The sequence below is a fragment of the Bison bison genome, unplaced genomic scaffold (genome assembly GCF_000754665.1).
Source record: "Bison bison bison isolate TAMUID 2011002044 unplaced genomic scaffold, Bison_UMD1.0 scf7180017864369, whole genome shotgun sequence".
Classification (NCBI taxonomy): domain Eukaryota; kingdom Metazoa; phylum Chordata; class Mammalia; order Artiodactyla; family Bovidae; genus Bison; species Bison bison.
In genome coordinates, this window is record NW_011494941.1 from 1,346,293 (window position 1) to 1,361,818 (window position 15,526).

General features: G+C 39.2%; 1 protein-coding gene across 1 annotated transcript in view; it reads right to left on the bottom strand.

The window, feature by feature from the left end:
* Nucleotides 1-5,305: 5,305 nt before the first annotated feature.
* The window catches only part of LOC105000168 (chromosome unknown open reading frame, human C1orf168), a 125,736-nt gene continuing 115,515 nt past the window's right edge, over nucleotides 5,306-15,526 (bottom strand). Inside the window, exons 14-18 of the mRNA XM_010855866.1 lie at nucleotides 12,228-12,311; nucleotides 9,719-9,800; nucleotides 6,145-6,301; nucleotides 6,006-6,039; nucleotides 5,306-5,454 (exon numbers count right to left, since the gene is read on the bottom strand). Coding sequence (XP_010854168.1) covers nucleotides 5,442-5,454; nucleotides 6,006-6,039; nucleotides 6,145-6,301; nucleotides 9,719-9,800; nucleotides 12,228-12,311 — 370 coding nt within the window. The 3' untranslated portion in view covers nucleotides 5,306-5,441. The remainder of the gene's footprint in view (nucleotides 5,455-6,005; nucleotides 6,040-6,144; nucleotides 6,302-9,718; nucleotides 9,801-12,227; nucleotides 12,312-15,526) is intronic.

The window sequence follows — 15,526 nt, forward strand, 5'->3', positions numbered from 1 at the left end:
CCGGTAAGCAAACTTAATTTCATGTAAAAAGTTCCTTTTTCCCAAGTCACATAACATATTTATAGGTATTAAAGCCAGGATAAGAAGATCACTGAAGCCAAAATTCTGCTTATCATAGGAGAGGAAGGCAAAGGCCTAGACGACTTCAGGCTTACAGCAGCGTTTTAGACTGCAGGCTGCTGAGAATAGAGAACAATGTAGATGTGGTCCTATGTGCTTATGATGGTCACCTCCCATATACTTTCTGAAAAACATCCAAGTTGAGATTTATAAGATTTCTATTTGCTTCCTCAAACGTCTGTACTTTTCTGATTTCCTACAATAAGCATCTATTACCTTTACACTTTAGGAAATAAAGGGAAAAGGTATTCAGTAACAAAAATAAACATGTTCTCTTCAAATTTTGGATAAAGAAAATAGAACTCTTATAAATCTCAACTTGGATGTTTTTTAGAAAGTATACGGGAGGTGACCATCATAAGCACATCAGACCACATCTACATTGCTTGTTCTCTATTCTCAGCAGCCATCAGTGTCCAAACTGTTGAAACCCTGAAGTCTTACCCCTGTTACCCAGAAACAACCACTTCTTAGCAATTTGTCTTTATGTATTGACTTTTTTCTCTTCCTCTTCTTCCCTCTAGAATCCTATGTTTTAAAAGTTGTGAACATATGTGGGAGAGGCCCTGCTGGAGAGAATGCTAAGGCGGCTTGGAAGACCAGGTGTGTCAGAGGTACTGGAAAGGAGGAAGGGACAGCTCTGTCGGTGCGTGTTAGCAGGTTGCTGCTGGCCTGGCCTATACATGAATGAGGGTATCGTTAACCTCTGTTAGGTTCAGGTCCCTTTGCAAACTGTCTTTTTCTCTGACAGAGTGTTGTCATCTCTAATGATATCTTTTGATACAAAATTAAAAAGTTAAATAGAAACTCAGTCTTTCCATTGAAATGTTTTGCTAGATTAGGGTTTCTAGGAGACAGATGACATCTGCTTGAAACATCACTGAAATTATAATGTTTGCATTAAGGGACTCTGTAGATTAATAGCATTGAAACTGAACTTCACACACTGTGATTTAAAGAATGGAAGGAATGTGGCTGATCATGAAATAGAAATAACTACTTGATGTGGATGGAATGTTTTTCCTAAAAATGTATTCCATATCAGTAGTTATTAGGTATTTGTTTAAATTAGACCAAATGGTTTATACTTTAAAAACATAAAAAAGTGTTGTTTCAAAAACCTGTTAAGTATTTCTATGTAAAAATCTTATATCCTAGCCATTCTTTTTTTTTTAAGCTTGGATTATTTTATTAACATCTTCAGTTCAGTCGCTCAGTCATGTCCGACTCTTTGCGACGCCATGAATCGCAGCACGCTAGGCCTCCCTGTGCATCACCAACTCCCGGAGTTCACTCAAACTCACGTCCATCGAGTCGGTGATGCCATCCAGACATCTCATCCTCTGTCCCCTTCTCCTCCTGCCCCGAATCCGTCCCAGCATCAGAGTCTTTTCCAATGAGTCAACTCTTCGCATGAAGTGGCCAAAGTATTGGAGTTTCAGCTTCAGCATCAGTCCTTCCAAAGAACACCCAGGGCTGATCTCCTTCAGAATGGACTGGTTGGATCTCCTTGCAGTCCAAGGGACTCTCAAGAGTCTTCTCCAACACCACAGTTCAAAAGCATCGATTCTTCGGTGCTCAGCTTTCTTCACAGTTCAACTCTCACATCCATACATGACCACTGGAAAAACCATAGCCTTGCCAACCTTTGTTGGCAAAGTAATGTCTCTGCTTTTGAATATGCTATCTAGGTTGGTCATAACTTTCTTTCCAAGGAGTAAGCGTCTTTTAATTTCATGGCTGCAGTCACCATCTGCAGTGATTTTGGAGCCCAAAAAAACAAAGTCTGACACTGTTTCCCCATCTATTTCCCATGGAGTGATGGGACCAGATGCCATGATCTTAGTTTTCTGAATGTTGAGCTTAAAGCGAACTTTTTCACTCTCCTCTTTCACTTTCATCAAGAGGCTTTTTAGTTCCTCTTCACTTTCTGCCATAAGGGTGGTGTCATCTGCATATCTGAGGTTATTGATATTTCTCCCGGCAATCTTGATTCCAGCTTGTGCTTCTTCCAGCCCAGCGTTGCTCATGACATACTCTGCATCTTAGTATCATCCAATTTTAACAGAATTCACTGAAACCAACATGCTTCTTTTTCATTATATGATTTTTATCCTCTTTTCTTGGCTAGTAGATTTACTAGCATAAAAGATTTCTTACTAAATTGTAGTGACTCTTTTGCTATCCCATGGACTGCAGCCCACTATGCTCCTCTCTGTACATGGGATTTCCCAGGCAAGAATACTGGAGTGGGTTTCATTTCCTTCTCTAAGGAGTAACGATGACAGTTTTCTCCTAACAATATTTCTGGTAGCCCTGGGGTCCATTGGAAGTGGCTGCACTGCTTAGGAAATAGAGCAGATGGCCTGATGCACCTAAGGTCACCTTGGATTGGTTACGAGGCCATATCACACCCACAGGGTTATGCAGTGATGTACACATCAGCCTTTTTGCCTTGATCTTCCTTACAGATGATTTTCTGAATTTAAGAGGTAAAGATATCCTAGCCATTCTTTCAAGTCTTAATTTCCAAAACCTGTTTTTGTGTTCAGCATCTTCCAACTTCACAAAAGGCCAGGTACTAAAATAACCACACTTATACAGTATTTTGTATTAAGGGTTTTAGGACACTTATTTATTTATATTATTACATTACAGCCTGACAACAATGCTGAGAAATGGACAAGGTGAGTGCTATTAGCGCTGCTTTACAGATGAGAAATAAGAGACTCAGAGCTAAGCCATGGACGCAGAATACAAGGCCATGCCACGAGACAGAACGTGAATGGGACAGAGCTATGTCAGGTGAAATCGAGTCCCACTGTCACCTCAGATCTAAGGTCATGTTTTGGTGAGGTGGCAAGAGTGATACGTAGGTTTTGGTCCTCTTTCGTATAGGATTATTGCATGAATGGTCTCTGCTCAGCACAGCCTTGCACTCCCTCTCATTGAGCTTGGGCCACACCTGTCCTTGTCTCCTACAGTGCCCACAGTGTGGGAGAGGGCTACAGTTGCCTGGCTGCCCTGCCTCTCAGAGTAGTAAATTTCATCCGGGGAGGTTAGCGGGGGTACAAGCAGAAATATATTCCCAGTCTTTGGTGTCAGCCTTAATCTCATCTCCCAAAAAAGAAATTTCATCATCACGTCTCAATTCTGTTTCTCTCTTACCTCTCCCTCTAATGGGGCTCCTGTACTGTATATACTTCTATTGTGGCTGTCTTAAATTAAGGTCTAGTGCTCTTTTGCCTTGAATATCGCAAAGATGACTAGTCTCTCCTCGTTCTTATCTGTCATCCATAATCAGTCACCCATATTGCTGTGATTTTTTTTCCCTTTTTCTCTAGACATCTGGTGTTGTCTTCCTGCTTAAGACCGCTGGATGGTTCCTACTCTCTAGAGGAAAAAGTCCAAGTGACCTCTGTTACATTCTAGCCCTGGCTTACCCCATTTCAGCTCTTGCTACTTCCTACCAGATAGACTAGACTCCTTCTACTTTGAATTTCTTCCTAGTCACCAGGGAGAGCATCGACCTCTCTGTGTCTTGTCCAGCAAATATATTATGTTTAAAGACCCAGTTTCAGTGTCACCTATATGTTATTATAACTGTTATTTGTAATAATCTCTCCACCTATTTTCCTCTCTAAGCCCTATGAATAATTTTGATACTTTTCATCTGGAATAAGCTTGGCCTTTCTTGGCACATGCCATTTGCAACAAGAAAAAAAAGATAAAAGAACCTAGAAGCTTAAAAAATAGTGTCACAGTATAGAGGATGAGGCCGTGGATCATGCCCTTGAAGGTCAGGGTCACCCTGCCTAACGTGCCGTGTACATCATTTGAAAAATAGAATGTTATTTACAGCTCAGCTTATTTTTACTCTCTGTAAGTAAAAATACTTATAAATAATTTTAATACATATTAAGTCATAAACAAAATATCCTGTTGTCTAAAGTAAAAAATGGTTATTTTAAACTGATACAGTGTATAATTTAAATGTTTAAACATATTTAGGCAATTCTCAAAATGTTGGGTGAATTTAGGAAAAAACTGCTTTTCAGCATCCTATTCCCAACGAAACCAATTTTTGGCAACATTTGTTAGATTTTTAGTTTTATGATAAAAATCAATGTAGAAATGTCCTCTTGCTTTAGGATTATACCTGAAATTGGAGTATTTGAAAGATGTTGGTTACACTATTTACTTTTCAGAATTAAATTACACCCAATTTAAATGCACATCTTCTTGAAATTATAAACACTCGTGTACTAATATTAGAAGCATTAGAAGCAAACTAACCATCTGCACAACTGACTAGGTGCCATAAGGCGTGATTTCTAACTTTGGACATGGCTCATTAAACAAGTGCTCAAATGCCAACTCACACTGTTTCACATTTTGAGCCAGCAGTGAAATACATACTGAAATAGACATCGAAAGATAACTGTTTAGTAGTAAAACCAACATCTAAATGTGGAGGATTTTTCTTTTCTAAGTTGTTAACGAAAATTTCCACAGATTCCACCGTCTCATGCTGGCAACATAAACTAATGTAAAGCAGGGCTGAGACCTTAGAACTAAAAGCTTTTGATTTCTCCTTCATACTTGAATGAGATCTTTGCTGGGTACAATAATCTGGGCTGTAGGTTATTTTCTTTCATCATTTTAAGTATGTCTTGCCATTCCCTCCTGGCTTGAAGAGTTTCTATTGAAAGATCAGCTGTTATCCTTATGGGAATTCCCTTGTGTGTTATTTGTTGTTTTTCCCTTGCTGCTTTTAATATTTGTTCTTTGTGTTTGATCTTTGTTAATTTGATTAATATGTGTCTAGGGGTGTTTCGCCTTGGGTTTATCCTGTTTGGGACTCTCTGGGTTTCTTGGACTTGGGTGATTATTCCCTTCCCCATTTTAGGGAAGTTTTCAACTATTATATCCTCAAGTATTTTCTCATGGTCTTTCTTTTTGTCTTCTTCTTCTGGGACCCCTATGATTCGAATGTTGCAGCGTTTAATATTGTCCTGGAGGTCTCTGAGATTGTCCTCATTTCTTTTAATTCGTTTTTCTTTTATCCTCTCTGATTCATTTATTTCTACCATTCTATCTTCTAATTCACTAATCCTATCTTCTGCCTCTGTTATTCTACTATTTGTTGCCTCCAGAGTGTTTTTAATTTCATTTATTGCATTATTCATTATATATTGACTCTTTTTTATTTCTTCTAGGTCCTTGTTAAACCTTTCTTGCATCTTCTCAATCCTTGAGACCTTAGAACTAGTTCACACTTGAGCAGACCATACCATTTGATCTTGATCTCTCTAAGGTGATCAGACTTGTTGCCTGAGGGAAAAAAGGAGAAATAAACAAACACTTTGAAATACAGGCCCATGGAAGAGTAAGAGATTTGGGGAGGATTTCTTATTCAGTTTAATATTCTTATACTCCTTTAAAATGTTTACAAATATGCTCTATAGAGAAGTCTGATAACATACTCAGGAGTGGCAGACAAAAAAATTACTCTTCCAAGTAATCTTTATAGAAGAAAGAAAGAATTAGTTCTCAGTTGTGTCTGACTGTGACCCCATGGACTGTTGTAGCCCGCCAGGCTCCTCTGCCCATGGGATTCTCTAGTAAGAATACTGGAGTGGGTTGCCATTTCCTTCTGCAGGGGATCTTCCTGACACAGGGATTGGACCTGGGTCTCCCACATTGCAGGCGGATTGTTTACCATCTGAGCCACCAGGGAAGTGCTCCTTGTAGAATAGAGCATTGCATATTTACAAACTTTTCCTGAAGTACATATATGCAATAGTCTTTCCTTGAGACTCATGTACACAGTAATGTATTAAGTATTCAGAATTTGATTTATAGTATAAAGTCAAACCACTTACTTGAAATCTAGATGTTCAATTAGCACATATCCATCTATAGAAATAAAAATCACTATTACTAATCTGAAAGTTATAATGCTTTTGAGTTTTTTTCAAAAGCAGTGATTGAAATCTTACGGGCAATAACCTAGTAACTTACATTTGCCTTCAGAATTGCGGCATATCACTAGATTTTCTTCAGTGATATCAATGACATCTAGTTCTTCTCCAGGGGTTATTGGCAAGTCAGATATTCCATTTCTTGAATTATTGGAACACACCACTGCTGTGTTGATGACAGTAATCTCTTTGTCATACTGAAAGAAAAAATTAGTAATCAGAATATGTTTGCATAGATTTATTTTTTCATTATAACATTAATGGAAGACATACTATGGTAACCTCAAAATAAACTCAAGAGGCCAGATATCTGTTAACTAATGTCTAAGGAAAAAGAAAATAGCAAGATATTTAGGGAAAGAAAGGTTATTTAAAGAAATAAAAGTACATTTATTTATTATCACAACCTTTACATTTGTTTGGTAAGATCATATTTTCAAAATGTTTTCATACCCATTATCGAATTGTAGTTAGAAGGAATTCTGGGAGGAGAAAAGGTGGTAACATTGGTGTAAATTAAGTATTGTGAATGGTATATTAATTGTTCTAGTAATGAAGCCAATCAGTAAACCCAGGAAAGGACAAGTTACAAAAAGAGGGAAACAGAAAACCTCTTTGTGTAGTGTAGGGCTTTAGAGTTTATAATGTTCCTATATATATTGTATTTCTAGATGGCACTCTTTCCACCCTTCCTCTCTAGTGGGCTCATATATTCTTGCATACATGTATTAATAGCTGCAGCACACATATTTTAAAGAGGTAGGAATGGTGTGTGCTTCCCTGATAGCTCAGTTGGTAAAGAATCCGCCTGCAATGCAGGAGACCCCGGTTTGATTCCTGGGTCTGGAAGATACCCTGCAGAAGGGATAGGCTACCCACTGCAGTGTTCTTGGGCTTCCCTTGTGGCTCAGCTGGTAAAGAATCAGCCTCCAACGTGGGAGACCTGGGTTCAATCCCTGAGTTGGGAAGATCCCCTGGAGAAGGGAAAGGCTACCCAATCCAGTATTCTGGCCTGAAGAATTCCATGGACTAAGTCCATGGGGTCGCAAAGAGTCAGACACGACTGAGCGACTTTCACTTTAGGAATGGTGTTTGGGAGCAGGTCCCACTATCCTTTTGTGGTTGAAGACAAACACTTGTGGAACAACTGAGGGATTCGATTTCTGGCCTTAGGAGAGTTTGTTTGTTTGTTTTTCCTGTGTTATTAACTAGCCAACCTGTCCATGTACAGGTACACCACCTTTTAATGTATTGAAATCCACTTATTGGAAAAAGTTCTAGAATATGTAGCTTATACTTGCAGATGTCTATTTCACTAAATTAGGGTAGCCACACATCTTCCTTTACTCAGGATAGTCTCTGTTTATATTTAATGTCTCTAGTTATAAATACTTACAATGATTAAGTGTGCCTCCTTCCCCTCAGAAATGTCCTGGATTTGGATGATGAATTATGATGGGTACCAAATGTGATCTAATCCACAAGACAGGTTTTTCTTTTGCCTAACAGAGTAATAGCTTCCTAACTGATTTTACCCTTCCCAGACCACTGTTCACAATGATTTCTTAAAATGCAAATCTGATTTCTTAAAATAAAATTCTAAAAACTCTTCATTCAAACCCAGATTTCTTAGTTTGACATTTAGGGTCCTTTGCACAACATCATTCCCATCCCCCCCTCTTTCTTTTCCCTTCATTGAAGCTTCATCAAGCTATATGATAATTCTGAATGCACTGTGTACCTTCCATATTTCCATGCCACTGCGCTTGCTGTTTTCTCTGCCTGAAATGCTTTTTTTCTCTTAAGCACTATTCATGAAGGCTTTCATGACTGCCATGTATAATTTACTGTTTTAACTGCACTTTGTATGTACCCCATGATGACATTTAATCAACATATTGTCTCATAAAATAAAAACGGGAAGCAATTTTATCCATCCTTGCACCCTCAATGCCTGACACAAATGAAGCACCCAGTATTTTGGTTGGGTGTGATTTGAGATGAGTAAAAATTATTGAAACTGTATAGTTTTTTTAATGATATATCAAGGAGACTCACCACAGGTGATTGGGAAGAATGGACTCAAGAGAATGGGAATTTCTGCTGCCTATGAGAGCGTCAGAAATACAGTGGTGAATAAAAGCACTAGATGGAACATAGGGTCCTTTCAACAAGTAATTGTTACACACTCGTTTTTCAACTAATCAAAGAACATCATGGTTTGCAGTAAGTAATTTCATATTATAGATCTAGTAACCTAAATTAGCTTGGTTCAAGCAGAACGTATTAATGATTAAGAAGAATTTGTGTTTATTCCTAAGTTGAGTCCAAAAACATTTTTATACAGTATTAGGTCTCACTACATGGACATGATACATAATATAACCCCTGTCCTCCAGGAATTCAAAGTTTAACTGATGAACATGTATTGCAATAATGCTAATGTTTTGTGATAAGCTAGAAGTTTGCTCAGGTATAAAGTATTGTAGAGGAAGAGTTGGAGAAGGTGATGGCACCCCACTCCAGCACTCTTGCCTGGAAAATCCCATGGATGGAGGAGCCTGGTAGGCTGCAGTCCATGGGGTCGCTAAGAGTCAGACATGACTAGGCAACTTAACGTTCACTTTTCACTTTCATGCACTGGAGAAGGAAATGGCAACCCACTCCAGTGTTCTTGCCTGGAGAATCCCAGGGACAGGGGAGCCTGGTGGGCTGCCGTCTCTGGGGTCGCACAGAGTTGGACACGACTGGAGCGACTTAGCAGCAGCAGCAGAGGAAGAGTAATTTCTTTCATCAGCAAGTGTGAGTTCCTAGAGGAGATGCCTGAACTAGGTCATCACAGATTAACAGGTGCTAGTCAGATGGAGAAGCAGCAAGGGTACACTGGACAGTGGAACAGATCGAGTCAATGTCTAGAGGAAGGAAATAGCGGGACAAGGATGCGGTGGATGTTCACTCGAGAAACAGAGCGATGCACAATGTGTTGCCAAGGCACAAAGTGCAAGGTGGAAAATGGCGAGAAATAAAACCAGAAAGACGAAGGTCATGACATGAAGAGCTTTGTATAACTCTCTCTCAATCCAGTGTCTGGTACATGGGAGGTGTTCAATATATGTTTCTTAATAATTCTCACTGTGACAGTACATGAAATCAAAAGGGAGGAGTGTGTGAACCTTGGAATTACAGAAAATGCTCCATGGACTCAGTGACAGAGTTGTTTAATCATTCAGTGTATCCACTTTTATGTTGGGAGCTAAGGGGGAACTTGAAAAAGACAAAAATCTGTCCTTTAAAAGGGACTCAAGCCTTTAGTTCAGACTACACACACACACACACACACACACACACACACACTTTGGCTCAAGGAGTTAAGGAAGAGTAAATGACATTTGAACAGAGTCTTAAAGAACAACTTAGCAGTTTTTCCAGGCAGAGGAAATAGCATGTACAAAGGCATGATAATACAGAAATGTATGGGGAAAAATTAACCTATCACATGTTTAATCAAAGATCATGACAGTCCCAGAGAGACAGATGTGCACCACACTTAACAGAATTTAAAAAAATATTTTTTTACTTTCTCTGTTAATGTTTACCTTCAAAGAAGAACATACCTTGAATCTTTCTCTAAAAAGTCTTTCTTCTCTTTTCATCCTGTCCTTTTGTAAATTTTGCTTCTTGGTTTTGAAGAAACTCCTAGAAGATGGCAAGAAAGGTGCAGGTAGGGTTAAGTGTTACTATATATAAAAAACTCTTTAAGCTTCCAAAGCTATAAACTCATTCTACTCCAGGATAAATTCAGGTATAATTCTGTGTATAATTTTATACCATCTTATTGTTGCCTCTTCTTTCTCAAATCCATCTGTATACCTGCCTCCAGAGTCATCTTTCTAAAATTTAATTGATCATATCACTCTCCTTCTTAAAGCCTTCCTGTCTGTCTCTGCTGCCTCTACTGTAAGATAAAGTCAGGTCCCATTGTGTTGTACACAGGGTATTTTATAATCCGGCCCAACCCCCCTTTCCAGCTGTCCTTTTGCATATAACATTCAAAGTCTACATGGAACATCCTAGAAGGTGGGCTGTCATTTCCATGCCTTTATACCAGGAAACTGCCCTCAAACTTCTCTGAGAACTGGCCATCATCCTGATTAATAAAGGGATAAAAAAAGGGTTGCAGTAAAATTACACTAAAAAAGTAATCCTTACTTATTGGTAGAGTAAGTTATGGAAAAAAATCATTTGAAAAGGAACAAAGAATGCATAGAAATGGATACATCAATATACAGGAATAATGTTAAACTCAGTATTGCATTTTCAAATTACTCAGTTGAAGAAAACAACTATAATATCAGTTTGTTGTAAGAAATAAAGGACTTGAAGATTGTTTCCTAAAATGGTTTATGTATAGTCATTAAAATAGTGGGTTTCCCCAGTGGCTCAGAGGGTAAAGAATCCGCCTGCAGTGCAGGAGACATAGGGTATGTGGGTTCGATCCCTAGGTCAGGAAGATCCCCTGGAGTAGGAAATGGCAACCCACTCTAGCATTCTTGCCTGGAGAACCCCATGGACTGAGGAAAGCTTGTTTTTGGCAGGAGATGGGGAAAGTAAAAAATTTCACTGATATTTCATTTCTTGGAATTTTGTTTTGTTTTGCTATGCTATGCAAAATTAAAAGATGCTTGCTCCTTGGAAGAAAAGCAATGACAGACCTAGACAGCGTATTAAAAAGCAGAGACATCACTTTGCAACAAAGGTCCATATAGTCAAAGCTATGGTTTTTCCAGTAGTGGTGTACCGATGTGAGAGTTGGACCATAACGAAGGCCGAGCACTGATGAATCAGTGGTTTCAAAGTGTGGTGCTGGAGATGATGGTTAAGAGTCCCCTTGGACAGCAAGGGGATCAAACCAGTAAATCCTAAAGGAAATCAACCCTGAATATTCATTGGAAGGACTGATGCTGAAGCTGAAGCTCCAATACTTTGGCCACCTGATGTGAAGAGCAGACTTATTGGAAGAGACCCTGATGCTCGGAAGGACTGAGGGCAGGAGGAGAAGTGGATGACAGAGGATGAGATGGTTGGACAGCATCACTGACTCAATGGGCATGAGTTTCAGCAAACTCTGGGGAATGGTGAAGGATGGAGAGGCCTGGTGTGCTGCAGTCCATGGTGTTGCAACAAGTTGGACATGATTGAGTGACTGAACAATAAAATGCAAAAGTACAAGTGTGATGTTTAAGGTAGAAAGATGCTTTTGTAGTCTTGAATACATATTTCCAACTTGGGAAAAGTAAATTACATCAAGTCTAAACTTAAAAACTTAGAGAAGGGCCATCCTCACCCTATGCCATCCTCTGAGTTTAAATTTGGTATAGATTGATGTCTGATTTCTTCTGGGGTGCCCCTCTAGGACTTTTCTAGACAGATTTCCCAGAGCAGACAGACCATACAGTGTTTTCAGCCCAGTGACTGTTTAGACAAGGATTTCCCCAAGACATTAGTTAAAGTGCCTCAGCTCCTGCCCTAGATCCCAGCAACTGAGAAGACTGAAGCACAGAGCAGTAAGTCACCATCAGGGATAGTAAAAAAACATCACCTCCCCCCACAGCCACCTAGGAGTTTGAATCACATGAATAAAGGATAGATCTTGAGTCAATAAAACATTGTTTTATTTCTAACACTAATGTAGTGATCACTAGAATTATATTGTATCAATACGTTAGGGAAATCAGCCTTGCTATATGATACCCAGTTTCTCTTCTCAAGGCATCATTCAAGTTCTAAATGGTATATTATTTAAGTTCATTCTTACAGGGAAAAGGTTCCTACAGCCTAGAGGAAGACGGGAAATTTTTCATCCTTTGATAAAAAATGATGGCTAGAATTCTTTTCTTGCTCCCTATCTACCAAAAGCAGGAATGATAAATGTGTGTGACACTCACATTTTCATACTCTTTCTCTTTTAATCCTCTCTGTTGTACTGTAATATAGATGTTAATATTTTCATTCAGTAGATGAGGATCCAAATATCAAATTTAATAACCTGACAAGATCACACAGCCAGTAAGAGGTATAAACTGCAACAGAAAAGCTGTGGTGTGAGTGCGCTTGTGTGCTTACCTTTCCGATTCTTTAGCACCTTTTTTCTTTTTTTCTTTCAATGTCAAAAACTTCAGCTTCCAAGACTTTCCTTTAAGTTCATCACTAAGAAGAAAAATATTTTGTGCAAGTAAATTAAGACTGAACTAAAGTCTTCATGGAACCATCAATACTTTTTGGGCAATTGTGTTTTACCAAAAAACTAGAAAGTCATCTAGAAGTATGTTTTGATAATCTCTGGCAAGGCCAGAGAGTAAATATCTTACGCTTTGCAAGCCATGCTATCTATCATAACAATTTGACATTGCTGTTGTTACTGTATTCACAAAAACAAGTGGTGGCCATATCTGGCTCCCAGATATGCTAACGTCTGATCTGTGGCAATCCAAATTTGAAGCCAGAATCTGAAAAATAATAGATATACCATATTGCTTTGCTATACACCCAAAACTAACACATTGTGAATCAACTGTACTCCAATATAAAATTAAAATAAAAATTAAAAAAAAAGCAAATTTGAAGCCAGAAGCAAGAGATCAACTTGTTTATAATCATACTTTCTCTCCTTTCTGAGCCTTAGTTTCTTCACCTATAGAACATGAATGATAAAATGGACCCTCACTGTGAGACAGGAAAGGATGTGTTTAGCAGAAAAGGATGCAAAGAGTGGAGAGTGTGTTACAGAAGAAACTATTTTTGAACACCTGTGTGTCAAGTCTTACGCTTGGCACTTTACATATCTTAACTAATGTGTTTTTTACAGGAAGCATTGCAACAATCAGTGTTTCATAACGTTTTACAAAGTGGAAAATAGATGATCTTCGTAACTTATCATGGTCACAGAAACAGTACTTTGAACCTAGTGGCTTTGTATCCAAGTGTGCTTGACAACGAAGTCTACAGTCTTTGATCATGCCTGCTGCTTCAAAATGTTTCTTCACTTGTTCAGTTCAGTCACTCAGTCGTGTCCGACTCTTTAGGACCCCATGGACTGTAGCACGCCAGGCCTCTCTGTCCATCACCAACTTCTGGAATTTACCCAAACTCATGTCCATTGAGTCAGTGATGCCATCCAACCATCTCATCCTCTGTCATCCCCTACTTCTCCTGCCTTCAATCTTTCCCAGCATCAGGGTCTTTTCAAATGAGTCAGCTCTTCGCATCAGGTGGCCAAAGTACTGGAGTTTCAGCTTTAACATCAGTCCTTCCAATGAATACTCATGACTGATCGTCTTCAGGATGGACTGGTTGGATCTCCTTGCTGTCCAAGGGACTCTCAAGAGTCTTCTCCAACACCATAGTTCAAAAGCATTAATTCTTCGGCGCTCACCTTTCTTTATAGTCCAACTCTCACATCCATACATGACTACTGGAAGAACCATAGCCTTGACTAAACGGACCTTTGTTGGAAAAGTACTATTTCTGCTTTTTAATATGCTTTCTAGGTTGGTCATAACTTTCCTGCCAAGAAGTAAGCATATTTTAATTTCATGGCTGTAATCACCATCTGCAGTGATTTTGGAGGCCAAAACAATAAAGTCTGCCACTGTTTCCCCATCTGTATGCCACGAAGTGATAGGACTGGATGACATGATCTTAGTTTTCTGAACGTTGATCTTTAAGCCAACGTTCTCACGTTCCTCTTTCACCTTCATCAGGAGGTTCTTTAGTTCTTCCTCACTTTCTGCTATAAGGGTGGTGTCATCTGCATCTGTGAGGTTATTGATATTTCTCCCGGCAATCTTGATCCCAGCTTGTGCTTCATCCAGCCCAGCATTTCTCATAATGTGCTCTGCATATAAGTTAAATAAGTAGGGTGACAATATATAGCCTTGACATACTCCTTTTCCTATTTGGAACCAGTCTGTTGTTCCATGTCGAGTTCTCACTGTTGCTTCCTGACCTGCATACAGATTTCTCAAGAGGCAGGTCAGGGGGTCTGGTATTCCCATCTCCTTCAGAATTTTCCACAGTTTATTGTGATCCACACAGTCATAGTCTTTGGTGTAGTCAATAAAGCAGAAACAGATGTTTTTCTGAAACTTGCTTTTTCAATGATCCAGCAGATGTTGGCAATTTATATGTTCATCATTGATGTGAGCAAAACTAACCCTTCCTCTGTCAACCATTTGTATGTATGTGGTGTCTGCACATCAGAACACAGTAACTCTTCACTGGGTAAATTAGAACTACAAGGATACTATATCAGAGGAATTTTAAAAGTTCTTAGTGACACTGTGTCACCATTCCCTTCAGATTATGGTCCAGGTGTCTAACAGAATATCAAGGATGCAGCATCTAACCAGCATTAAAGATGCAGCCTAGGAATATGAGATTAACAGATATAGACTACTATACATAAAACATATAAGCAACAAGGATATACTGTATAGCATAGGAAATTATATTCCGTATAATACCCTGCAATGGGACATAATCAGAAAAAAATAAACTGGATCACTGTGCTATACACTTGAAACTAACACAATATTGTAGTCAACTAGAGTTCAATAAAATAGACGCATCTTAGCCAAGGCTTTCAAGAACTTGCTTAGGGATCTTGTATAAAAGGTTTTCCAGGACTTGCCTAGGGATCTCCCATCACTCTTTGCTCAACGTTCATTGCCTTTGGAGTCCATAACAAGGAGCTCAGCAATTACTTTTCTACCTGTCTAATGTTCACTCATTTATCTCTCCATTTTAGGTTCACAAAAGATGGGATCCAGACAAGAATTCCAGATGTATCTACTACAAACTTATCACAATGCTAGGCAAAGAGGAAGTGTTCAGTGAGAATTCATGCATGGACTTGTTAGGAAGGAGCTATAGCTATGTGAGAGAAGGCAATGGCACCCCACTCCAGTACTCTTGCCTGGAAAATCCCATGGATGGAGGAGCCTGGTAGGCTGCAGTCCATGGGGTCACTAGGAGTCGGACATGACTGAGCGACTTCACTCTCACTTTTCACTTTCATGCATTGGAGAAGGAAATGGCAACCCACTCCAGTGTTCTTGCCTGGAGAACCCCAGGGACGGCGGAGCCTGGTGGGCTGCCGTCTATGGGGTCGCACAGTCGGACATGACTGAAGCGACTTAGCAGCAGCAGCAGCATAGCTATGTAGGCAGGGAATAGGCAAAGCAAATGCCTCCTGAACAGCTTATTTTCTTTACTGATTATAAAGCACTGTATCCTGAGTATTTAAAAAAATGGAAGCAGAACTGTAAGAGAGACAAATTAAACATAATCTGACCTCTCAAAGGTCCAAATTTCCTTCTAAACATTTTCTAAGCACTTTAGAAGCTGAATTGTGATCAAAACTG